This window comes from Gaeumannomyces tritici, assembly GCF_000145635.1.
Source record: "Gaeumannomyces tritici R3-111a-1 unplaced genomic scaffold supercont2.6, whole genome shotgun sequence".
NCBI lineage: Eukaryota > Fungi > Ascomycota > Sordariomycetes > Magnaporthales > Magnaporthaceae > Gaeumannomyces > Gaeumannomyces tritici.
This window is the reverse complement of record NW_008804550.1, coordinates 2,438,042-2,462,853: the sequence shown is the minus strand read 5'-3', so window position 1 is coordinate 2,462,853 and position 24,812 is coordinate 2,438,042. Positions and strand designations below refer to the sequence as shown.

The following is a 24,812-nucleotide window of genomic DNA, read 5'->3' as shown; positions in this document are numbered from 1 at the left end:
GACGTGGCTGGTCGTGGCGTGCGATTTCCCCCTTGTCACTGCCGACGTGCTGGGTCGGCTGAGGCGGGAGCATTGTGGTGGCGGCAGTGGTGATGATGGCGGCGGCGGTGGCAGTGGAACGGCCCCGGCGGCCGTCGTCACCTGCTTCCGCGGCGCGGACGGCAGGCCCGAGCCGCTCGTCGGCATCTGGACCCCCGAGGCCCTGGGGCGGCTGGCGGCGGCGGCGGCGAGCGCCGGGGCCGGCGGGAGCGGGAGTACCGGCGGCTGCTGCCCCGACGCGGTGCTCGAGGAGCTCGGCGATGCGGTGGTCACTCTTGAGCCGCCCAGCGGTGGTGGCATCTGCGACGTCAAGACGAAGGAGGACTGGGACTGCGCGCTTGAGAAGCTGAGGCTGAGGAGGGAGCCTCGACCAAGTCGGCGGTGCGCCGCCTGAGCCCTGGGAAAGGCAGTTGCTCATGATGATTTTATTCGTTTTCTATCTATACTGGGTCTGCAATACCGACCCAGCCCCCTTTCATGTAATACGTGCTTCCTTGTATACTACCTATATTCATTCTACAAACTGTCACACTCCTCGACTTGGCATAAAAAGCTACAACCACTATCACTCAAACGCGGTGCAGGCTGTACCTTCCTCATAGGTCTTCTTGTGGTCCTCTAGGGCTCGGCCGCGGATTGGCCGCGGTAGCATCCGTCGCCGGTCAGCTGGATGGATGCCTGGAATTCGCGCATCAACTAGTCTTAAACTTAGGTAGGTAGGTAGGTAGGTAGGTACCATGTATGTACATGTCGTGGGTGTAGTCCAAGAGCCTTGGCAGCACACGCACAACCTAGCCAGAGCATTGCTTGCGTGAAGATGCGATTCAGAAGGTCCGAGCCGTCCACTCCTCAAAACCAATGGCTGAGGTCAAAAAGGGGTCACTCCTTGACTTTGGCGCAAACGCGGAAGTGACAGCAGATAGTCAATACAAAATATTGAGTGAAGATAAAGATGGATTAAATCAAGCCGACCGGGAGCGTTTCTAGCTTGACAGAAGGAGGGTGTTCGTTCTTTCGGGCCGTGACGTGGTGCTCATTGGTGGGATCGAATCACTTTCACGAACCAGAAAGCACTGACCAGCACAGCAGTATCGCGATGCGCGGCAGGCGACCCGAGGAGGGCGAGAACGGGCGGCGCCTAAAAACAGAGCCGGTTGGCCGGGAGGAAGCCGATGGCAGCACTGCGACTGCTGTGCTCCCAGGCCTTTTTTTTCTACTTCTGGGCGAGATGATGTGGTCTCTGTGTGAGCCTGACACACACACACACACACGCACGCCTTTGCTGTCCGATAGCTGAGGTAGGTCAAGTACAATCGGGGTATTAATGCAGCGGCCCGTTGGGAAAGACCGGGGCCCTGCTCTTTCCCCCAAAATGTGCCGGGTTGCGGTCCTACCTTCGCGGATGGCTTCCGAGCCCGAACCATCGCCACTTTACTCTTCACTTTCTAGACAGGAGCAACCGAAAAGAACACACTCATCACGCTCTTGTTTTTCGCGCATCGCCATTGACAAGTGGGCGCCACGTGACTGCAATCCTCGCATGTACGTGTGTCCTTTCCCGCGTGTTTATTAAGCGCCCAGGTTTTTTTCGTCACCCCCGCCCATGATACATCACAGCCCGTACCTGGAGATACCTACCCCAAACCCGCTGTCAGCCCGGCCACGTAGCTGTTTCTGACACACGCATATTGGCGGCCCCCCAGTTCCGGATAGGTAACTAGCTGCTTCTAAAAATCTCGACCGCAGACCATGGTGTTCTAAGCAACCCCATTCTCCAGGCAACTCTCCATCCACGACAAATCCCCCGAATCGCACCCCATCGGCAACCATGCCAGTCCTCAAGGACCGGAACGACGCGTCGGCAGGCCTCGAGTGGGCTAGTGTCAACGAGGAGGCCCTGATCAAGAGATCGATCAAGAAGTCGCTCGAGCCCATGAGCCCCAGAGACATCAGGGTGGAGTGCGTCAAGGTCGAGGACTCTCCCAACCCGGTCGTCCATGAGCCCTGGGTTACCTGGGTTTGGGTCGTCACGACCAAGGAGCTCCTTTCGTTCCAGCAGGCCATGGCCGTCAGCTGGCGAGGGCTCTTGACCTTTTATGCAAGCATCCCCAATAGGCGCATGATTCTCCCAGTCTTGAATGTGGACGCTGCGCTCCCTGAGCAGGCGGATTATTGAGGTATAAGCATGAACGGCAAGCCCTGCGCGGATGATTCGTTTAGTTACTCGAAACCTTCTCTCCTTCTCCCCTCGTCTATCCTTTTTTTCAGTTACGATAGTCGGGCAACAGGACATATACATAGCTTTGGGGGCGCTATAAAAATTTCTTACGACGTTGAAGTAGTTTAAGAGTCTGCGAAACACAAGAAGCAAATGTGGCAGGCTACATCCTACAACCATTATATCAGGGTTTAGTTGGCTCGTTGGGAATCCCCGAATGGGTTGGCGCTAAGACCTCTCTGATAAGCACTCCCCGACTTATACACCAGGGATAGGACCTTGGCGCGTGGGTATCATCACGGACATTAAAGAGTGCTGGTTCCAGCTCGGTTACAACCGGCGGCCAAAAGTACCGCTCACACCCAGCCCTATCAGCACCATCCAGGGGCCTCCCATGCCGTCCTCACCATCCCCGACGCTCGACGTCGAGAAGACGCTCGAATCCCTGAGCCTGGCCGAGAAGGCCTCGCTCCTGGCCGGCTCCGACTTCTGGCACACGGCCGCGCTCCCGCGGCATGGCGTACCGGCCATCAAGTGCACCGACGGGCCCAACGACGCGCGCGGCGGCCGCTTCTTCAACACCGTGCGGCCCTCTGCGTGCCGTGCGGAACCGGCCTGGGCGCAACCTGGAACCGGGCCCTGGTGCGGCGTGCCGGCGCGCTGCTGTTGCGCGAGTGCGAGGCCAAGGGCGCACACGTGTGGCTGGGCCCGGACGGTCAACACGGTGTGCGCGCGCCGCTCAACGGGCCACGGCTTCGAGAGCTTCTTTGAGGATCCGCTACTCGGCGGGGGACCTGGCCACCACCATCATCATCTAGGGCGTGCAGGGCGCCGGCACCCTCGCCGCGCTCAAGCACTTTGTGGCAAACGCCTAGGAGACGGCCAAGATGGCGCCCGACGTCCGCGTGCCGGAGCGCGCCCTGCGCGAGGTCTACCTGCGGCCCTTCCAGATCGCCGTGCGCGACGGCAAGCCCGGCGTGGTCATGTCGTCGTACAATAAGGTCAACGGCGTGCGCGTTTCCGAGAGCCGCCTTGTTCTGGACCTGATCCTTGGTCAGGAATGGGGGTTTGAAGGACTGGTTATGAGCGACTGGTACGTATGATTAGGTGTCTACCCACCCAGCCTTGATCTTCTCTTCCAATCGCGGCAACGGCAGTCAAGTCTCACCAACACCTGGCTGTAACCAAAAGGTACGGCACCTACTCTTGCGCCAAGAGCCTCAACGCAGGCCTCGACATGGAAATTCCCGGCCCCGCCCGGTACAGGAACACCCAGGCGACCCTGGCCGCCGTCAACTCGGGCAAGGCCGGCGTGCACACCATCGACGAGCGGGCGCGCAAGGTGCTCGCGTTCGTCCGGCTGGCGACTGAGAGCGTCGCGCTGCTCAAGAACTCGGCGGGTGCCCTACCCGTCGACGCAGCCGCCTGCGCCGACGTGGCCGTCATCGGGCCCAACGCCGGGCTCGCCGCGGCCTGCGGCGGCGGCAGCGCCAGCCTGCAGCCCCACTACACCAGCTCCGTGCTCGAGGGGATCCGCGCGCACCTGCGGGCCGCGAACCCGGCCGCCAGGGTGCACCACGAGCCGGGCGTCTTTGGCCACGTGCTGCTCCCGCCCTTTATCGCTGGCAAGACGGTGGCCGAGGTGCCGATCGAGCTCTTCAACGAGCCGCACACGGTCCCCTCGCGCAGGGCCTTCGACAGCCTCCTAATCCTGGACACGACGTACCAGCTCTTGGAATACGAGCATCCGCGTCGAGGCTGGCAGCGCCTCCACGTCCAAGGTGGTGGCGCCCGGCGGCGGCGGCGGCGGCTCGCTGCTGCCCCTCCCCGGCGGGGCCTGCCGGCTGGGCGGCAGCCTGGCGCTGGACCCGGACGAGGGCATCCGACGTGCCGTCCATCTGGCCCAGCGTTGCGGGCACGTCTTCGTCGTGGCCGGGCTCAACGCGGACCTGGAGAAGGAAGGTATGGACCGCGCGTCCATGTCACTGCCGCCGTGCTCGACGCGAACCCGGCCGCCGCCATCGCCACCCAGGCGGGCAACCCGATCGCCACGCCGTGGCGGGAGCGCGCGCCGGCCATCGTGCATTCGTGGTACGGCGGCTGCGAGGCCGGCGACACCGTCGCCGACGTGCTTTTCGGTGCCGCGAACCCGAGCGGCAGCCTCCCCGTGACCTTTCTAGACCGGCTCGAGGGCGGCCCGGCATTTCTGAGTTTTGGCAGCGTCATGTACGCCGAGGACGTCTTTGTGGGCTACCGATGGTTCGAGGCCAGGCGCATCGAGCCCGCGTTCCCGTTCGGCCACGGGCTGAGCTACACGACTTTTCGCGCCTCGGACGCCGAGGTTGCTCTGCAGGTTGAAAACACAGGATCGAGATCCGGCGCAAAGCTAGTCAGGCTCTACGTGTCCTTCGTGACAGCTAGGCCACTAGGGAAACTTTGCTTTCTGAGGCCGTTGAGGACTGTGGCTGGCTTCGAAAAGGTATTCCTAGCCGCCGGGGAGTGCAAGTTGGCCACGCTGCCCATCAGAAAGGACGACATCTCTGTCTGGGACGAAAGGAGACAGTCCTGGTGCTGTGAGGCGGGCGAATACTCCGTGTCAGCTGTTACTGGCGCAGACTCCCTGGAGGGCACCTTTACCATCGTGAAGGACATTTACTGGACAGGCCTTGAGTGTAAATAACCGGAAACTAGTCCCCGAAAAGAAGCTGGCTCCTTGGTTAATAGACGTTACAATTTCGGACAAAAGGACAAGCGCAGACTCGCGATATCCCCAAGAAATATCCTGCATCATATCTCCAAAGCTTAGCAGCCACAAGGCTCCGGCCGCATGCCCTGGAAGTACCGAGGATACTGGACTGGTAACATTGCATGCTGTTTGATCCGCCAAGAGGAGCTGTCGGGGGACAAGAGCGCGCTTACCTGCAACTTACAGACAAGTCCGTGGTCAGCATTCTGGGGGTGGGGCTCCCTCCCCAAGAACCCCCAGATCCAGCGAGTCATATCCCTAGACCAACGGGCTGGGGAAACCACCGTTTTGCTGCACGCCAAGTCGCTTCTGCGGCTTCACTACCACCAACCCCTCCGCTGGGTAGCGGGCTGCCGGTCCCACCAGACAGACCTTTGCGTGCCGCGGTGTTGGCGAAGACGGGGAGCTGGGTAAACGCTCGGGGAGCTGGGTAAACGCTCGGGGAGCTCACAAGGCCCAACCGTCGGGGTTTCCGTCACCGGGCAGAGGGGGACAGAACCATTCCTCTCTTCCTATCAAGGCCAGTCCTCTGACAACAGGTAGGTGTCCACGAAGCAGGTGTCCGCGAAGCAGGTGTCGCGCCCCCTTGCTCTACAGCGCTCCATGGCCATGGCCAAGAATCGTATCCTCCGGCACTTCAACGGGCAGCTCGCGCTCGCCTTCGCCGTCATCGCCGTCTCGACCTTCAACTATGGCTTCGACAACGCGGGCTACGCGACGACCCAGGCCATGGAGCCTTTCCAGCGCCAGTTCGGCGAGTGGAACGCGGCCGCGGGCATGTACCGCATCCCACCGTACTGGCTGTCGCTGTTCAACAGCCTCAACTTTATCGGCTTCGCGGCCGGCGTCATCATCGGGAGCCTCGTCAGCCAGCGGTGGGGGCGACGCTGGTGCATGTTCATCATGAGCGCCTGGGCTGTTGTGCCTGCAATCATGGCGGTCACTTCCAAGTCAAGGGAGCAGATAATGGCGGCGAGAGTGCTCAACTGTGAGGACGCCGCGGAACCCCCAAGTGACATAGCCGTCGCAAGTAAGCGTCTAATAGGGGATTTGTACAGATATTTACATTGGGATGGAGCTGGCCGTCGTTCCGGTATATCAATCCGAGATCATGCCGAGCGAGATCCGTGGCTTTGCTGTTGGGTCCTACCAGTTCAGCCTAATGGTGGGTATTCCACCGCCAGCCCCAGGTCCGCAAATACTGGCTAACGTTTCTGCCACCGTAGTTTGGGACCCTGATAGTGAGCGCGGTCTGTCGTGGAACGAGCTCGCTCCCTGGCAACGAAGCCTGGCAGATACCCTTTAGCCTCTTCTTTGTCATCCCCGTCATCGTCATGGGCATGATATTTTTCATCCCCGAGTCGCCGCGCTGGCTCCTGACCAAGGACAGGTCCGAAGAAGCCCGGGCGTCGCTCGCCAAGCTCCGGGGAGGTGTGCTCAGCGGCGACGAGATCGATGAGCAGTTCGAGGCTTTGCGGCTGGCTCTAGACAACGAGCCCGAGCAAGGAAAGTTCAAGGAGCTGTTTCAGGGCAGAAATCTCAAGCGCACAGCCATCGTAGTCGCCATGAACTTCTTCCAACAGGCGACCGGTCAGGCTTTTGCATCAACGTACGGAGCCATCTTCATCCGAGACATCGGCACCGTCAACCCATTCACCATGAGCGTGATAAACGCCATCGTCAACCTCTGCGTCGCCTTTGTCGGCCTGTACCTCGTAGACCGCTACGGCCGTCGGTAAGCTGCAGCCCCCTGAGTCTGGGTGTCTCTGTAGAGAAGCTGAAACTAATCAACCAAAAGACCACTCCTCATGATCAGCGCTTTCTGGATGTTTTCGGCCATCGTGACCATGGGCGGGCTGGGCACGGCCCCGAATCCGTCGCCGGCAGTCAAGACGGCCATCGTCTCGATGCTGACCGTCTTCGCGGCGGGCTTCGTCTTCGCCTGGGCGCCGCTGACATACGTGGTGACGACGGAGCTCCCGGCTCTGCGGCTGCGCGACGCGTCGCAGCGCACCGCATCCATCGTCAACGTCGGCACCAACTTCCTCGTCAGCTTCAGCATCCCGTACCTGCTGTACCCGCCCTACGCGGCGCTGGGCTCGCGCGTCGGCTTCATCTTCGCGGGCGTCATCGCCCTGGCCATGGCCTTCACGTGGCTCTGCGTGCCCGAGTGCAGGGGCAAGTCGCTCGAGCAGGTCGACCGGCTCTTCAACGAGGGCGTCAGCGTGAGGAAGTTTGGCAACTACAAGCCCGAGGAGCTGACGGCGGGCCCCGAGGATGCGGGCGAGAAGGGAAAGGCGGGAGTGGTGGTGTCAAAGGAGGCGTGAAACCGGTGTGGTTCTTGGTTTGGTTTGCAGGCGCCATTATTGAGCCAAGGCAAAGTGCCCCGCTGAAGGTTTGAGCCTGGTGGCTGAAGCTGAACATTGAAGTGCACTGAATTCCACACCGTGCTTGGATCCAGCAGTTCCTGGGTGGCCTGTGCTGTGCTGCTTACTGAGACTCCCCCGCAGTAAGGCTTGGGCATCGTCTCCATCTGGGGCGTCCATGGATGCTATTTCAGTATTTCAGGAGATGTGCTCCATCGATTGCGCATGCTGGGCCCCAACAATTCAGGACATTCGATATCCATGCGCTCGGGCTGGAGCCAGGCTGCAACAAGCACCCCTGAACTTGACCCCTCACCATAAGCGTCAACCCATCTTACGCACAAGACGGGGGACAAGAACATCAGCCCAGTTCAGCAGCAGACAGCAGAACCGCCCATCCATTCCACGCGGTATTGGTCCATATCGTAATACATGATGACTGCAGGTTATCGATGCTCTCCCAGACAAAAGCAAAACCATTCAACATGCTAGGTACGGTAGCGTTGAAGCCTAGGCATCAACATTCGTGCGGTCTCGGCCCTCGAGGAACACCGCACCCTGCTGCCCTGTTGGTCCAATTTACGACGGCCCACGCGTGGCGCAGCGATGACCTCACCTCATTGGCGGCCTTGTTAGTGGGCTTGCAGGCTGGTGCGTCCGCTCCAGACGAGCTGGTCGGCCAGCCCCCCGCCTGGAGCAGCCTGTTGCCGCCGACACCCTGGCCGCTGGGCAAAACAGGGGCTGTCCCAGCTTCCCGTCCATCAGCACCGCATGCCGCCAAGCCGTCTTGGGAAAGTCCAAGACGACGGCTCTCCAGCGCAGCCAAACGGACGAGATCGACCCCACCACCTTCTCCCTCAGCTGGTGGCAGGTACTAGCCAGCATAGCTTACGCTCCTCATGCAGGAGCGTAGCACCGCAGGATCTCTGGGCGATACATGAGCCGTATTGCCGTGACAGGGTCCTCTTCATATAGAGCGCGGCCATCGCGTCTGCCCCAGGATGAAGATAGAAAACCGTAGAGGCCCCTTTCCATTTAGCATCTTTTAAGCCGCCCTTTCGGACCTATCGGCAAATAAAATCTTCTCCTTTCTATTGTTTTATCAAAGCACCATCCGTCTCTCCCAGGACAGCATTCAGGGCAGGAAGTTGTTAGCTTCGGCCGGCAGGAGATCAGCTAACGGCCAGACATACCTCAAGAATCTAGCAACGTAACATCAATCGCTTTGGTGAAAATGGCCGATGCCGCCGCCGCTGCGAAGAAGCGGGACCCCTCCAAGGCTCCTCAGGAGCAGGTCTCGGAGTTCTGGGACAAGTTCTTCACCAAGAAGCCCGGCAAGGTGACCTCCATCTTCCCGCGGCGCCTCTACGCCACCCTGCTCCCTCCGGACTGCTCCCGCGGCACCGCCACCACCCGCAACGCCGCCGAGTCGTACAAGGCCGCCGCCAAGGAGTGCCGCGAGCGCGTCCGCCGCGCCGTGCGCGACTGCCACCTCAAAAACGAGAAGTTCACCGACCCGGACTTCGACATCGAGACGGACCCTGAGGGGAACTGCCTCAACGGCCTAATCCGCGAGGATCCCTACTGCTATCACAGCAGCGATAATTCCGATTCCGGCGATGCCGGAGACGCCGGAGACGCCGGCCATACCGCCGGCGCCGCCAAGAGTGAGCAGCCGCGCCGCAAGGCCGCTGCCACGGCGTCTCGCCGTGGGCGTGGCGTGAGGGCCACCGGCACCCTCTACACCCCGGGGTCGGTCCATCGCGTCGACTGGATCTTCGACAGCCCCCGCTTCACTGTCGATGGCTACTCGGCCTCCGACATCAAGCAAGGCCGGAACGGCAACGTATGTATTTCGCTTTCCCCTGTTGAGTGTGTGGCGGGAGAGGCGATCCATGGCTGACGTCGAACAACCACAGTGCTGGTGGCTGGCCGCTGTGGCGACTATCGCTCACCGCAAAGACCTGATAGACCGCGTCTGTGTGGCACGCGATGAGGAGGTGGGCGTGTATGGCTTCGTCTTCCAGCGTGATGGCGACTTCATTCCCGTCCTGGTCGACGACAATCTTTTCTTGACCTACTCCGACTATAACGGGTATAGTGGCGATGTAAGTGTCTTTGAATCCTTGTCCGTTTCCAATACGCTAACACCGACCTTGCAGTACGATCCCATCGGCAGGCTTGAGAGGGACCACCGTTCAAGGTAAAACGATTGAATTTGACTCATCCTTGGCTTGAAAGTAATTGGTACTAACGCCCTTCCAGGCACCAAACCGGCTCGGAGGCACTCTATTTCGCCAGCTGCGAAGACAAGAATGAGACGTGGCTGCCCCTGCTGGAGAAGGCATATGCCAAGATCCATGGTGACTAGTAAGTCGCCCTATTCCGTTAAATGTAACCAATACCGTATTACGAACCGAACCGCTGACATACTTCTCCACTTTGTAAAGCGAGGCGATCGAGGGCGGTTGGTCTGGGGAGGGGGTCGAGGACATGACTGGCGGCGTGACAACCACGCTGGTCACCAACAGGGTCCTGAACAAGGACAAGCTCTGGCGCGAGCTGGTTAATGACGCTGGCGACTTCGTCTTTGCCCTCTCTGCTATGGGAACGGGCTGGGACTCCAACGCCAACGGCCTGGCCCTCAATCATGCCTACTCAATCCTGAAAGCAGTCGAGGAGGTCGGGGAGAATGGTGACAGAGTCAAACTGGTTCAGATCCGGTATGTGAAGCCCTACTGGAAGCCGCTTCCGTGCGCGCCCAATTCTACAGCTGCTAACAACAGTCCCTAGCAATCCGTGGGGTCGACGGGGCGGTGCCGGATTCGGCGAGTGGAACGGTCCTTGGTCTGACGGCAGCAAGGAATGGACTCCCTACTGGCTCAAGAAGCTAGGCCACGTGTTCGGCGACGACGGTGTGTTCTGGATGTCCTTCCGCGACATGCTCGAGAAGTTCAAGTTCATGCACAGGACCCGGCTCTTTGACGAGAAGTGGACTGTCGTGCAGCAGTGGACAAATGTCGACATCAGCTGGGTTACCGGATACCTTCAGTCGAAATTCCTGCTCGAGGTAGGTTGACCCTCCACTCACGTTTGATTCCATCCTCAGAAACTGACATTGGCACTCACTGGCACAGGTCAAAAAGGGCGGTCTGGTCGTCATCAGCCTCTCGCAGCTGGACGAGCGCTACTTTGTTGGGCTCGAGGGCCAGTACACCTTCTCGCTGCACTTTGTCCTTGAGGAGGAGAATGGAAAGACTGGCGAGCACATCTGCCGCGTCCGGCCTGCTCATGATTGGGAGAACCGTTCAGTCAGCTGCGAAGTGGAGCTCGAGGCCGGCCGCTACGAAGTCATTCCCAAGATCACGGCCACGAGGGACGCGGACAGGAAGCTTGTCGAGGACATCGTCCAGGAGTGCGCCGAGAAGCACCCCCAGAAGCTCCGGCAGATCGGGATGCAGTATGACCTCGCACATGCCAAGGGGGGCGTGACAGACGAGGACCTGCTGCTGGAGACCAAGGCTGAGGCCAAAAAGAGGAAGGAGGAGGAGAAGAAGAAGAAGGAGAAGACCAAGAAGGAAAAGGAAAAGGCCAAGAAGCAGAAGGAAAAGGCGAAGCAGCTCAAGGAGAAGCGTGAGAAGAAGGCGAAGGAGCGGAAAGAAAGGGCCAAAAGGATCGCCGAGAAGAAGGAGAAGAAGAGATTGGCTAAGGAAGCCAAGGCGAAGGAGGAGGCCGAGGCAAAGAAGAAGGCAGAGAAGGCAAAGGCCGAGGGAGAGGTTGCTAAGGCCGCCGAAGGAAGCGATGCGCCCACACCAGCCTCGTCAACCGAGAAGGGTTCCGACGACGGCATTGCTAACGTTATCAAGAAGCCGGCCGAGGGTGAAACCAAGGCCGACGCAGTTCCGGCCACCAAGGGCGAGGACAAGGCTAATGCCGACTCAGCTCCTACCGGTAAGGACGAGGACGAATCGGACTCGGAAGAGGAGAAGGAAGAAGCAGAGGAGGAGGAGGAGCAGGAAGAGGACGAGGAGTCGGATGAAGAAGAAGCTGCGCCTGCGGCGGCGTTGACACCTGACGACGATAGCCGGAGCCCCTGGAACGCGGTCTGCGTCATCGGCCTGCGGGTGTTCTCTCGGGACTCTGAGGTTTCCATCAAGCTGGTCAAGCCCAAGGATGCCGAGGAGGCCACCTCGCTCTCGGTTGGCACCACGCCTGCTGGAGCCACCATGTGAAGGGTGTAGTTTTGGAGCCGAGCTGGCACCTAGCGTTAAATCGAATCACATCAAATAGCGGTTAGGCTACGGAGCAATGGAGGTTGTGGAATGTGTCAATTAGCATTCTATACAAGACGCCAGTATTGCGTGGTCAGAACGCATATACGGCTTCATCCTTACTTGGTGTGAGTTTGGATGATCTAGCGATTAGATGAATGTTATCCCGTCCGCTCCATCCCTTCAGCCGAAAAAAAAAACTCACCTAAAATCCCTGTAAGACTCCCTGAAGATTGCCTGCCAGTGGCCCACTATTTGCTGTCAATTGGGTCGTTCCATTGGCCACCGGCACAACCCAGGCAGGCATGTTTTTCTCCTGCTGACGCCCAGACCATCCCTGGACCTGCTGGAAAACGCAGCCCCTCGGCTCAGCACTCAGCGTTTTTCTTCTGCTCACCGGGTCTCCCCGCTTTGGAGAGAAAGGACGACTTGGAAGCACGCAGAGCACAGGCGGCGGCTTGTCTCCGCAAACCTCCGCTTCTCATCCACGTAGGTGCTCACGCGAGCCCGCATCGCGGCTGATGACGCAGCATACCATTGTCGCGTGAATTGCGAACACACTTGGGCCTGTGTCCCCTCATCAGGCGCCCCTTGCGCCCCTTGGGTGCCCAGATCTGCCTGCATACCGCCCATCTTCCTCAAGTAGAAGCCACTGCAATCCTTGTCCTGTACTGTGCGGCATGCAAATCGCGACCCGGCCGCGGGAAACCCCAAGTCCCTCCTCGGCGGATCCCGTCTCCCTCGCCTTGTGAACCGGCGCCACGGCGGCCAATTACCGCCTCCGCGAACCTTGCGCGCGTCGCGCCCTCGGCCAGAGCCTTTCCTGCCAGGGCTCGCCAGTCCGCCGCCGAATCGGCCCTTGAAAACGAACCATAGACGCCTACAGCCCCTACGCCAACTCTTGCGTCGTCCAATGCGCATTCGCGACCAGCTGAAAAGGAGGGCCGGAGAAGCTGAAAAAGACTGGAAAGAAGGAGAAGAACCATGGAGTCGGCTGGCGGCAAGCAGTCCGGCGACGGCAGCGGGGATGCAGATCGCAGGCAGTCCAAGGACACCAGCGGTGCGCCGCCGCCGCCGCACTCGGACGAGCAGTCCAAGACTCCCAAGAAGAGACGCAAGGTCAACCACGGTAGGCGAGCCCACGCGGAGACACACGAACTACCACCATACCCGTACGCGCCTGCCTAGGTCCCTAGTACTGACTGTTCTGAGCGCCCCCGCGCTGCTCCTCCTAGCCTGTGTTTACTGCCGCAGATCTGTATGTCCTCGGTGTGTCCGGCGTCCTTCAATGGCGCAGCGCATCTCTCCTCCTTCCTCCAGTGGCATGAAACGCCCTTGTCAGGAGCTCGCCGAAAGCATGCCTCGCCCGGCCCGAATTATGACTGACACCATGGATTCTCTGGCCGCCTTTAGCATATGACTTGCGATCTCGTATGTAAGGTCTTTTTATTTTGTTTTCGGAGCCGGATCTTGGGCCAGGCTTTCTCAAGTCTGCTCTCTCGTCCTCGGCTCCTCGTACCGCAGTTGTGCCTCTACTGACCACCAAGCAACCCGCTAGGAGCGACCATGCACCAGGTGTATAAAAAGAAACATCGGCCACCTCTGCCACGACGAGCCGCGCGAGCACGAGACCAAGAAGGCCAAAAGCAGTACCATGGGTGCCTCTACCGTTGACGAGACCGAGACGCAGTCGGACATGACGCAGAGCTCGGTGGCAGATCAGGGCATTGGCTCCATGGGCCCTCCGCCGCCCTTCGACCACGGAATGGACTCTGGGGGCGGCACCCAGGCCGGCAAACCGACCGGCTTTGGTGCCATGGCCCCGTTGGGCCAGGGCAACCCCCTTCTCGTGCAACAACAAGCATCACGAGTCAATGTGGGGGCTCCAAGTGGTCTCGGCCAGTGTACGTTACGGCATCTTTACGTTAGTGCTCCCGGCGAGATGCCGCACGAGAAATCATTGCTGACCTGCTCTCAATGTGCTGCCGTGGCCCCCTCGCTGCACAGTCGCTGGGTTCTCAGACGCGTGGTTCAATCAAAACCACTTCCACGAAATGCATAGCTACCATCCCAGCTACAACCTCATAACCCCTGAAGTGACCAACGAGTTCAACCTACTGAGCGACTTCCTGCACGGAAGTTTGCTGGAAGACGGGGCGCTGCTAGATGACCAGATGCAGGGCATCACTGGGACCGAATCGACCCTGGGATTAGGTCTGCCAGGGAGAAGCGGCGGCGCCGACGCAGGAGCCAACAGCATGTTGCCTCCAAGCGTCACGTCCAAGGACGCCTTGATGATCCCACAGGCAGACAAGGGCAAGGCCATCTCCAGGCCCGGAAGCGTGGTACCCATCGACAAGGCTCGCGAGTACTACCTCCAGGCGGCCGACCCATCGGGCAACGATACGCCCGAGGCGCGGATGCAGCGGCTGCTCAAGGCCAAATACGACGCGGGGCTGCTGAAGCCATTCAATTACGTTAACGGATACGCGCGGCTGAATTCGTACCTGGACAGCCACATCGCGGCCTCGTCCAAGCAAAAGATTCTGCGGCAGCTGGACAAGTTCCGTCCAAAGTTCCGAGAGAAGGTGCACGCGCTCACAGACATGGAGCTCGTCTTCGTCGAGATGTGGTTCGAAAAGACGCTCATGGACTACGACCGCGTGTTTGCCAGCATGGCCATCCCTGCCTGCTGTTGGCGCCGAACTGGGGAGATTTTCAGGGGCAACAAGGAGATGGCAGAGCTCATCAACGTGCCAGTTGACAGTTTGCGCGATGTATGCATCTGGCCTTGCTACCTCTCTCGTTTTTCCTTTGTCTTTTTCTGGCTTCATCACTTGAACCAAATTCATTGGGCACAACTGACCTGGAAACTCACCTCGGGCTAGGGCAAAATTGCACTGCACGAGATATTAACAGAGGAATCGGTGGTCCGATACTGGGAAGAGTTCGGCACCATCGCATTCGACCCGGCACACGACACCCTCTTAACAGCCTGCTCGCTCAAGAACCCGGACGACAAGTCGAAAGAGCCGCCGATCAAGTGCTGCTTTTCACTTAAGATCCGGAGGGACGATCACAAGATGTAAGCCCCAACTCCCTTTCCGTAAAACCTACCGGCCTGGTGAAGAAATCCCATGTTTTGTTTGCCGCCTACCTAGGTAGGCTATCTTTACTAACACCCACCCAGTCCAAGCTTGATCGTGGGCAACTTTTTGCCCCACGACCCGCCTGACGACTAAATACAGCACATCTGTCCCGCTTGGGGGTGGTTAGGCTAGGGCCTATAAGTGCGCTTATGATGCCAAGAAGTCCGTAGCATCCTAGCATATCCGTATATCAAAAACATGGCGTGGGAAGACACCTCGTGGTGTTTAATCTTCCCGGTACATTGTCCTGGTGCAGAGGCTACTCCAAACTCGAGCACCATCAAGTAGGAGAGACTTTTGCCGCTGGCCTGAGGATACATGGTACCAATATCCTATGAGTGCCAAATATGAGTCGAGGCAGCATACCTACGCCTTGAGCATATCTGCCTGCCTAGACCTATTTAGGGACTCTCTTTTAAAAGCAAAGCGACTGCCCGCACAGTTGAATTCATCCATACTTTCTACAAAAGCCTTCTCGGTTTTTTTTTTCAGGTCATGCTATCCCCAGTCTCGTATCCTATCCAGGCAGTCGCGCTAGGAATTCACAATCGTGTCGCACCTTCCTCCCAACAAAGGCCGTGATGAAAATCCACAATACGTAATCCATTGCAGCCCTCTCTCGGCCACTGAGACTTGAACTTCGTTTTCGTCCCCCATACTCTAACATAGACAATGCCACCACCGCCTGCGGATGCCGCGCCCAATAGCCGGGCCAGCAAGATCAAGAAGCTGAAGGCAACCATCACCAGTGATTACCATCTCTTGCCAACCCCTTCTCTGCCCGCAGTGTTTCTATGCACAAAGACGCTGACCAGCCGCAGAACTCGCCGAGGACTTGATCCAGAAGCTCCAGACCCGAAGTCCCGAGCTCACCACAGCGGACACCCTTCGCGACAGCGTCCGCAAACACATTCGTAGCATCCACCAGCACCAAAGCCAGTACCATCTCCACCAGACCCCCGGCACGGGGCTTTACAGCGACCGAACCCTCGACAGACTCGGTACGAACCTCTGGAACCAATGCACCTACGTACGCCGAGAGATCGCCGACAAGGGCACGGCCGCCCCCCAGAAAGCCCTCCTTCTGGCCTCCCGTGTCCTCGCTTTCCAGATCATCCATCTAGTCCAGTGGGAATATGAGTGCCCTCCTGAGACTCTGACCTACCTGATGCGGCAGGCCTTGAAAGCAGCCAGATCATGTATCGGTAAGCACAGAGCCGAGTCCGCGACACAGCATAACAGTGTCGCTGACGACCCAAAAGAGGAACAGGACCCAGAGCTCTGCCAAATAGTGGTTCAGCACCTAGCCGAGTACGAAGGTAGAGCAGAGAAGCTGTGCAAGGGAGATATCGAGGCCGATCAGGCCCACGAGTGCTCCAGACTGAGGGCGGAATATTACGGCGTGCGTGTGGCTTTGGTACGTAAGAATGCCAACCCAGCGTCCCTGTGTAGAGGGGCATTCTCAGACTGACTTGCATCAGTGCTGGAAGGAGAATCAACTCGAGGTCGCCGAGCACATGTACGCCCGGGTGGAATCTCTGCTCCCTTCCTTGGACCACAATTCCGCCGAGAGCCTGGCCGAGGTTCTCTACGAGATCGGTAGGGACCTGGCCATGGTGAAGAGGGACTTTCCAATGGCCTCCAAGTGGCTAAAGAGGAGCAACGACATCATCAGCAGCCAGAGCATTGGTCAGCTCAGTGCCGAAGGGGTAGGCCTCAGGCTCTCAATCTTCCAGGCACATATCACGGCCCTTCTGGGACTCGAATCTCCCGAGGGCTTTGAGCAGGCGCGCGAGCTGGTCGGCTATCTTGAGACCGAGATCGGAAATCAGCCATTTGTTCTCATTCTCAACCTCGAGCTGCTCAGTAAGTCGCCTGCCGAAGTTTTCGACGGCGAGGCTTACGGAGACGTCCTCCGCCGCATGATCAAGGCCTTCAAGTATACAGATGCAAATTTCAAGGCTCTCAAAAGGCACATTCAAAAGCTCCACGAGAAGTGCCCTGGCCTCGGCGTGAAGATACTCGACGAGTTTCTGGTGAGCGTGGAGAACGCCAACTTTGGCGGCGGCGACGGCCCCGAGTGGTACGACAAGCTCGTTGTCCTCCGGGTGAAAATGACCACCCAACTCCGAGAGTCTATGGACAGCATCCGGCAGGCTAAAGCATTCTTCTCCAAACTGGGGCTGCCGGTTGGAACAAAGGCGGCCACAGGCTCTCAGATGGTATGCAGAGCCCATCCGATCATGCTAGCATATAATCCCGGTATCTAACAGCCCTGTGGACCAGCTGATCTGGAAGATGATCGACGCTAGCTATTCTCAGGGGCACTGCGATGTGGCATCGGAGTGGTGTCATCTCGCACTCGCACCGGTATTTCAGGATTCGGGCCCGATCAACAAAGCAAAAATTGAAAGGTCAGCTGCCGCAATATACTCGACTAGTTCAAAGACATCTACTAACACTCCGCAGGAAGTTGCTGCTCTGCAGCCTATCTCTCAATGACTTGCCGGCGGCCCTATGCACTTACCACGGCATGGCCGAGCAAGCGCAAAAGGAAGTCATGACAAGGTATTTGATGTTCAAAGTCGCTGCTCGAAGTGGCGACTTTGACTTGGCTACCCAATGCCTAGAGACCTTGAGCGCGTCCGACAAAGGAGAAGACTTACTATACGCGTGTGTCCTGGACGCTCAAAAGGCCGGTGACAATGCATCTGTTTCCGAAGCCTTGAAGCGGCTTGTCCAGAGCGGTGGGCACAAGACGAACGGTTCGATCCATCTCCCAACACTTCTGAGATGCACCATCCGGTATTTGCACAAGCTTCTGGAAGATGGCGACAGCCATATCGATCAGTCAAGCGTCGTCTCGGATATTATACTCATGTTCGATCAGGGTGCGTAGCTAATCCGGTTTCGTGAAAGTTCATGGTCATGGCCGTGATGCTCACTTAACTCTACAGCTGTAAAAGGAATGGACAGAAACGAGACGGACGCTGGCGGTAACAGGCTGTTCGATCTCAGAGAACTCGAATGGTTCTGTCAGAATTCTTACAACTTGGCGATCAAGAACACCCAGACGTGGGATCCACGCCAGGTGGTTCGGATCCTGGACGCTTGCATCAGGATCGCGGGCCATTTCCCGCTCGACGCAAGCTCTCCAGTGGCTAGCGACCTCCCTCTCCGCAGGCTATTCTGCCATTTCGTGAGCGCCTCTGCTCTGGCCGCTCTCGCTCGAGGACAGGATGAGGTAGAGAAGCAGCTTCTCGACTACCAGGGGGTACGCAAGAACGTGGCAGGGTTCGAGACGGCACTGGACACATACCAGCAGAGCGAAGGTGTCTCGCCGGCCGACTACAGGCACTTGCTCAAAAAGCTCCAGACCATCATCATCTTCGACTTGGAGGCCGCGATCCATCTAAAACAGTTTTCACAGCTCGGCGAGGTGGCGCGACGGGCAGTGATCTGCGAAAATGCCGACACATTCAAAGCCATGGCGGACTGCCTTTTGCGACTTCAAGGGCCCTGTCAGATCCCCTCACAAGGTACATTTACCCTTTATCCTCGATTTCTCGATGATTAGTCACATGGGGATGAGGAAAGCAAAGGTTGCTCGCTAACCGACAATGACTCCCGCAGAGCTCTATTCCACCCTAAACTTTGTAATCACGCAGCTTGCAGAGCTGCAAGACTACAACTCTGCCACGCTCTTGAGATACATCCGCTGTCTATTTCAGGCAACGATGGGGCTGGATCCAGACCTAGCATTCAATGAGCTGAAAACGGCGTGCGATGTAGTGAAGCGATCGGTTGAGGTAAGAGGCAGTCCCTATCAGTGCGGTATGGAAGCAGGGTAATGGTTTACTTATTCTCGATACACATTCTACTGTAACAGGTCGAGGGCTCTCCATGGCCCCGCGAGGAGCTGGAGTGGATCGCAATAGTGGCATACAACCATGGGGTCGATTGTTCTAGCCAGGAAGACGAGGAAAGGGCTCAGAGGTGGATCCGCATGGCCATCAACCTAGCTCACTACAACGACGACAAAGGCAAGCTGAAGCGCTCGATGCACGATAACTACATGTCTCTGTCTCTGAGACAACAGGGCGGGCGGACGGCTTGATTTTTGGGTTGTTATGTAGGTATCCAAGTACCACCCCTTCTGCATAGACTAGAACGGGGTATACAACACCAGGCCAGAGCGATCACGCCCAACCGACAGCCGGCCGAAATAAAAAAAATATAAAAACCCCGTGATTTCCAACGAGCTATATCAAGAAAGCCCAAAACCAACCCAAAAGACAGGGGGAACTCAAATAGCGATGAAAAAGTTCTTCTCTCCCTCCTTGGGCACGACCCTGGCCCGCTCCATGATGGGGTCGACGCAGGCAAGGCGGATGCGCTCGGGGGTGGCGGGGCTCTCGAGGCGCAGGAGCCCGTCGTGGGGGTCGTCGGTGCCGACGGTGGCGGCGACGCCGTACTGGGCGCGGGCGGCCTTGAGGGCGTCGCGGATGGCGAAGAAGACGGCGCTGCCCATGAAGAGGGGCGGCTCGCCGACGCCCCTGCTGCGCTGGATGGTGCGCAGCTCCTCCCACTCGACGCCCTTGAGCAGCGTCACGTTGAAGGTCTGGGGCACGTCCCGGAAGCCCGGGATCTTGTAGGTGCCCGGACCGCGGGTGAAGAGCTGGCCGGCCTGGGGGGCCCGACCGGAGCCAGAGCGACTCCTCCATGGTGAAGAGGCCCATGCCCTGGACGAAGGCGCCCTGGATCTGGCCGTAGTCGATGGCCGGGTTGATGCTGCGGCCGACGTCCATCTTGACGTCGGCGCGCAGGCAGGTCCAGGTGCCCGTGAGGGTGTCGACCTCGCACTCGGCCGCGGCGACGCCCTGGGTGAAGTAGAAGAACATCTTGCCCTTGTTCTCGTCCCACGAGTAGCCGATCTCGGGCGTCTTGTAGAAGCCCTGGGCCGAGAGGTTGACGCGGTCAAAGTAGGCGGCCTCGGCGAGCCGGCCCATGTCGGCGTCGGGCCCGAGCCTCTCGCGGTAGGGCGCCAGGCGGGCGTTGAGCTGCTCGCAGGCGTTGGCGATGGCGTAGCCGTTGAGGTCGGACGAGGCCGAGGCGGCCGTGGCCGAGGCGTTTGCGACCGTGTTGGTGGCCGTCTCGGAGATGTGGACGCGGTCGAGCGGCACGCGCAGGGCCTGGGCGGCCACCATGGCCATCTTTGTGTGCAGGCCCTGGCCCATCTCGGTGCCGCCGTGGGCGACCAGGACGGAGCCGTCGTGGTAGACGTGCACCAGGGCGCCGGCCTGGTTGAGCCAGAGGGCCGTGAAGGAGATGCCGAACTTTGTGGGGACCAGGGCCAGGCCGCGCTTGCGCCAGCGGTTGGCCTCGTTGAAGCGCGCGGCGGCGTCGCGGCGGGCGGCGTAGGCGGCCTCGTCCTGCAGCTGGCGGTACATGAGCGGGACGTGCCAGTCAGTCAGGGCCTGGTTGAAGTGCGTCTCGTCGCCCGTCTTGTACATGTTGACCTCGCGCAGGCGCTCGACGGGCATGCCCAGGCGGTCGGCCACCTCGGCCATGTAGGTCTCGGCGATGAACATGCCCTGGGGCCCGCCGAAGCCGCGGAAGGCCGTGTTGGACATTGTGTTTGTGCGGCAGATGCGGCCGCGGACGTGGACGTTGGGCACGCGGTAGCAGTTGTCGCTGTGCGTCATGGCGCGCTCGCACACGGCCGCGCTCAGGTCCCACGACCAGCCGCCGTTGTTGAAGATGTCGAGGTCGAGCGCCTGGATGGCGCCGTCGGCGTTGACCCCGACCTTCCACCGGCCCAGGAACGGGTGCCGCTGGCCCGACGTCACCATGTCCTCCTCGCGCGTCAGCATGCACCGCACCGGCCGCCGCGTCTTTTGCGCCGCCAGCGCCAGCATCGAGCTCAGCGGCACCGACCGCGACTCCTTGCCGCCGAAGCCGCCGCCCAGCCGCTTGACCTTGACGAGGACCTTGTTGACCTGCACGTTGCAGACGCGCGCCGCATATACTTGGCTGTCCACGGAAGCCTGTTAGCACGTCTACACACACACACATATATATATATATACAAGCAAGCACAGTCCAACTCACGTCTCGTTTGCGTTCTGCGTGCTGCAGTAAATCTCCATCTCGCCGTCCTCGGGCTTGGGCACCACCAGAGCCGCGTTGGTCTCGAGGTAGAAGTGCTCCTGGCCGCCCATGCGGGCCACGCCGCTGAAGACGTGGTCGCACTTGGCGAATGCGGCCTCCGGGTCGCCCTTCTTGATCTCCCTGAAGAACTTGTAGAAGCTCTCCTTCTCGATGGCTTCCTCGATGGTGAAGACGGCGGGCAGGTCCTCGTACTCGACCTTGACGGCGCGGGCGCCCTCGGCCGCCTGGAGCGCCGTCTTGGCCAGGATCAGGGCGATGGGCTGGCCCGTCGTGAATACCTCGTCCTCGGCGAAGAAGACCTCCTCAAAGTGCGGCGCGCCCCAGCGGTTCAGCTCGGGTCGCGGCAGGTCGTGCCGGTCCACGTAGTCGACCACGCCCGCCGTCTCGAGCGCGGCCGAGTAGTCCACCGACAGGATCTTGGCGTGCGCCCTGGTGGACAGCACGAGGCAGCCGTGCAGCTCGTTGGCCAGCGGCGGAATGTCGTCCGTGTACTGCGCCTCGCCCGTCGTCTGCTTCAGCGCCGCCAGGTGGGGGTTCGCCTTCCCGACGACCTCCTGCTGGTACGCCGCCGTGGTGTCGACGTCGATGGTCCCGGTTGAGATATCCCTCTCCAGCTCCTCGATTGCATCCTTGTCCGCGTGCTCGGCGGCAGGGGAAGCGGTACTCTGGCCGCTCAGCTCGGCCATGACGTCGTGGTAGAAGCGGTAAAAGAAGCCCAGCGCGAGCGACTTGCGGTATGAGGCCATGCCACCGGGGACGCCAAAGGGGAGGTTGAAGTCCTCCTCCAGAGCGTTCATGGCACCCTCGAGCGTCTCCAGCTCGGCGAACTTCTTGCCGGCCATGAACTCGGACGTGGCCTTGGCCGCCAGCGTGAAGGCAGCCATGCCTCCGAAGACGAGGTTGCACTTCTCTATGACGCCATCGTTGTCCAGCTTCACTTTGAGCGCCGCCGTGACGATTGCGATGTCGTCGTCCTTCCTCTTGGCCTGCTTGTAGGATCGGAAATACTCGCCCTTCTCCTGGGTCAGGGGAATCCGAATCGAAGCAATGATCGCGTCGGCCTCGAGCGCCGTCCGCCGGTAGCCCCGGAAGAAGCTGGACATGGGGATCTCGGTGTCCTTGGCTTGCGACTTTGCCAGCAGCACCGAGTCTGAAGCCACAAAGATGGGGTTCAGGTCTGAGATGGGTGACGCTGTAACAAGATTGCCGGCCGGGGTGCCGACGTTCCGGATCTGCCTCCCGGCGAAGTACTTGAGCTGCTTGTACATGGCAGCGAAAACCTGCGACCGGGCGTCGCCATAACGAGAGATGGCCTCTTTGCAGATGGCCTCGAGGTCGGTGAGTGTGACATTGCCGCCGACCTCGACATGGTCGTCCCTCAGGGAGTACTGGCGCAGCTCTGCTATATCGCCAACATAGACGGACACGGGGTACTGCTGCGCCTTGAACTTGATCTCTATCTGCGTCTCGGTGCTGCCGCCGATGATCTTGGCGTTCGGGAAGACACTCCTCAGCTCGAGCAGTTGTTCCAAGGTCACCGGACGGTACCACCGCTTCCTCTTGTTTCCAAATGACAGTGGCTTGAACGCGTGCTTCTTGAGCGCAGGTGGGAAGATGAGCTCGGTCTCAGGGTCGTACTTAACCAAGTCCGGGCGGGCGAAGGTCTTGAGCGGAGGCTGGTCGCCCGTGGACTTGGAATCCGACTTGCAGCAGCCACCTGGAGGGCCGTCGCCATTTTCCATGCAACAGCCGCTCCCGCCGGCTGCGGTGGAGTTGCCGCAGCCGTTGCTCCCCTTCTTGACGCTGAAGGCATGGGCAGCGTCGAGGATGGGGCGATAGCCGGTACAGCGGCAAAGGTTGCCATCGAATGCTTCCTCAACATCGTGTTCCGACGGAGCATTGTTATTCCTCAGAAGCGCATACAAGCCTGTGCAGAAGAATAGGCCAATGCCGTCAGCGACTCCAAGATCGGATTCAGGGGCATAAAAATAGTCCGAACATCAACACAAAAAAAAACAGGGTTAGGGTCAATGGCATACTCATGGCAATTCCAGGTGTGCAAAAGCCGCATTCTTGACGAGGGAAAAAGAGTTAGTTATTCGAAGACTTCGGTTTCTGAGATGCTGAGCAAGGGACTGATGTCTGGTGTCTAGTCTTACGGCTTCCATTGCCCTGGGCAATCTGCTGCTGAGCTACGTGTGGCTTCTTGGTGTTTCCGATGCCCTCGATGGTGATGACATGTTTGCCATCGACGCTGGCCAGTGGGGCCAGGCAGGCGTTGACGCTGGCATGGTAGACCTGTTTGGTGGTTGGGTTCCAGGCGGCGACAACGACGGTGCAGGCTCCGCAGCCGCCCTCTCCGCAGCCACTGCCCGGTTGTGAGACGGACTCTCATGTCAGCGGACTGACTGATGGGCAAGTGATTGAGACGAAGCTAGCCTTGTCAGGGGGATGATGAAGATATCAACGGGACGGTCATGAATTACAGCTTGGTGCCAGTCAGGCCAATGCCCCTCAGATACTCTAGAAGGGTGATTTCAGGGTCTATCTCGTCCAGCACCACTCTAGTGCCGTTGAGGAAGAAGGCAACGCTGTCATCGTAGGTGGTCGTGAGCGGGCGCAACGGCAGTGATACGTCCCGCTGCGGGGGTACCGCAGTCGGTGCCATGGGATCGGCGCCGAGCAGGATGTCTCGTTACCAGATATGTCGGGCCGTGGGTAGCGCGGTGGGCAGGTTTGGTATATAGCGAGTATATGCAGATGGCCGTTTCGTTTAGTAGAGGAAGGAGGCTCAGTCCCACAATGCAATAAGCGATCAGGACAAGCGAGTTGGGCTTCTCGATAGGCAGGAGGCGGGGGCCACGCCAAGAACCCGGCAAACGGCAGGATAAATATATGCAGGGACGGCGGAGGACATTCAGGTCTAGTTCACTGAATCAACGGTGGTCGTATCAGATACTAGTATCAATGAGTGAGCACCGGGACGGACGAAAGCTCACTGACAAACGCCGCCAGACTCAAGCGGACGTAGGGGAGGTGGAGAAGGGAGATAGAGATAGACTGGTGCGGAGAAGTGGCAAGGAAGATACCGCCCTCCAATCGAGCCTGAGCCATCACTCAGCAGAGGCGTTGGGCGTGCGGGGAATGCTGCTCAGTCCCGTTGGAGTGGCACACTCAGTGGCCGAGCGTTTACAGTGTAGATTCTAGTTGGCGAAACACTTGACACAGTCTCACAGCCCGTTCCGGCCTAGCCTAAAAGGGGTGCTCAACACCCAAGTTCCCCGAAAGCAGCGCAACTGCGACCACAAGATGCAAATAAGACAGACTGATGGGAACCAAACAGGTAAAAAGTTGCTATCAGGACTTGGAAAAGAGACTATACTTATACCACGCATACTCCGTATCAAGCCAGCTGTTGTGCATGAGATGCGCATCAGAGGAATCGCCAAGACTTTGCATATCCTTTGAAAGGAGTGGCAGGAAGATGGCTGTTTTCGGTTGGTGTGCCAGACTCGCGCCCTTCTTGGAAGCGATGGCTCTCGCTCTTGAATGTTCAAGACCAGCAAGGGATTTCGGCAGATCCACGTCGACAAAGTCCATTTTTAAACCGCCGTTTGGTGCTTGCTTCTCCAAAACATCAGCATGGATCGGACATCGGAGAATGCAAATCCGCACCTGAGACGCTTCCAGATAAATGATAGAAAATAGCGCCGAGACGGACGGCCACACACCTACACAGTAAATGCGGATAAGAAAGCGGGGTGCTGTTGGCAGCGACTCGAATTGAAGTGCCGCTCGGCTTAGCTGGTAGCGCGGCCACTGTCGGCTAATCTCGGCTCGCGGTGGGCCCAA

At 59.1% G+C, this 24,812-nt stretch overlaps 7 protein-coding genes across 8 annotated transcripts in view; 6 read left to right on the top strand and 1 right to left on the bottom strand.

Moving 5' to 3' along the window:
• Positions 1-433, top strand: part of GGTG_11198 (hypothetical protein) — a gene marked incomplete at both ends in the record, with an annotated part of 1,486 nt that extends 1,053 nt beyond the window's left edge. The window contains one exon of the mRNA XM_009229080.1: positions 71-433. Within this exon, the coding sequence (XP_009227344.1) occupies positions 71-433 (363 nt within the window). The remainder of the gene's footprint in view (positions 1-70) is intronic.
• Positions 434-1,619: 1,186 nt separating this feature from the next.
• On the top strand, positions 1,620-4,998 carry GGTG_11197 (hypothetical protein). Its single transcript, XM_009229079.1, has 5 exons — positions 1,620-1,752; positions 1,818-2,478; positions 2,533-2,981; positions 3,133-3,350; positions 3,449-4,998. The coding sequence occupies exons 2-5, from the start codon at positions 2,475-2,477 to the stop codon at positions 4,935-4,937; spliced, it is 2,160 nt and encodes a 719-aa protein (XP_009227343.1). The 5' UTR covers positions 1,620-1,752; positions 1,818-2,474; the 3' UTR covers positions 4,938-4,998.
• Positions 4,999-5,407: 409 nt separating this feature from the next.
• Positions 5,408-7,518, top strand: GGTG_11196 (hypothetical protein). The gene is made up of 4 exons (XM_009229078.1): positions 5,408-5,991; positions 6,062-6,168; positions 6,230-6,738; positions 6,802-7,518. Exons 1-4 carry the CDS (start codon positions 5,607-5,609, stop codon positions 7,328-7,330), a joined length of 1,530 nt encoding a protein of 509 aa, XP_009227342.1. The 5' UTR covers positions 5,408-5,606; the 3' UTR covers positions 7,331-7,518.
• An 811-nt stretch (positions 7,519-8,329) lies between these two features.
• Positions 8,330-11,841, top strand: GGTG_11195 (calpain-9). The gene is made up of 7 exons (XM_009229077.1): positions 8,330-9,215; positions 9,289-9,477; positions 9,532-9,572; positions 9,635-9,739; positions 9,820-10,092; positions 10,163-10,439; positions 10,507-11,841. Exons 1-7 carry the CDS (start codon positions 8,604-8,606, stop codon positions 11,599-11,601), a joined length of 2,592 nt encoding a protein of 863 aa, XP_009227341.1. The 5' UTR covers positions 8,330-8,603; the 3' UTR covers positions 11,602-11,841.
• A 168-nt stretch (positions 11,842-12,009) lies between these two features.
• On the top strand, positions 12,010-15,399 carry GGTG_11194. 2 transcript variants are annotated; one of them, XM_009229075.1, is made up of 7 exons: positions 12,010-12,769; positions 12,876-12,898; positions 13,054-13,071; positions 13,199-13,544; positions 13,648-14,417; positions 14,529-14,725; positions 14,831-15,399. In XM_009229075.1, the coding sequence occupies exons 1-7, from the start codon at positions 12,625-12,627 to the stop codon at positions 14,880-14,882; spliced, it is 1,551 nt and encodes a 516-aa protein (XP_009227339.1). In that variant the 5' UTR covers positions 12,010-12,624; the 3' UTR covers positions 14,883-15,399. The 2 variants fall into 2 exon arrangements, with proteins under 2 accessions (XP_009227339.1, XP_009227340.1); XM_009229076.1 differs by having other exon boundaries at positions 12,853-13,071.
• Positions 15,400-15,461: 62 nt separating this feature from the next.
• GGTG_11193 (hypothetical protein) lies at positions 15,462-18,906 on the top strand (the record flags this gene model as incomplete). Its single annotated transcript, XM_009229074.1, has 9 exons — positions 15,462-15,537; positions 15,611-15,994; positions 16,052-16,206; positions 16,271-17,011; positions 17,076-17,203; positions 17,259-17,680; positions 17,747-18,328; positions 18,423-18,598; positions 18,679-18,906. 9 exons carry the CDS (start codon positions 15,462-15,464, stop codon positions 18,904-18,906), a joined length of 2,892 nt encoding a protein of 963 aa, XP_009227338.1.
• GGTG_11192 (xanthine dehydrogenase) lies at positions 18,844-24,101 on the bottom strand. Its single transcript, XM_009229073.1, has 5 exons — positions 23,447-24,101; positions 23,120-23,328; positions 23,000-23,032; positions 20,901-22,887; positions 18,844-20,822 (listed from the first exon to the last, which is right to left on the bottom strand). The coding sequence occupies exons 1-5, from the start codon at positions 23,626-23,628 to the stop codon at positions 19,052-19,054; spliced, it is 4,182 nt and encodes a 1,393-aa protein (XP_009227337.1). The 5' UTR covers positions 23,629-24,101; the 3' UTR covers positions 18,844-19,051.
• Positions 24,102-24,812: the final 711 nt, after the last annotated feature.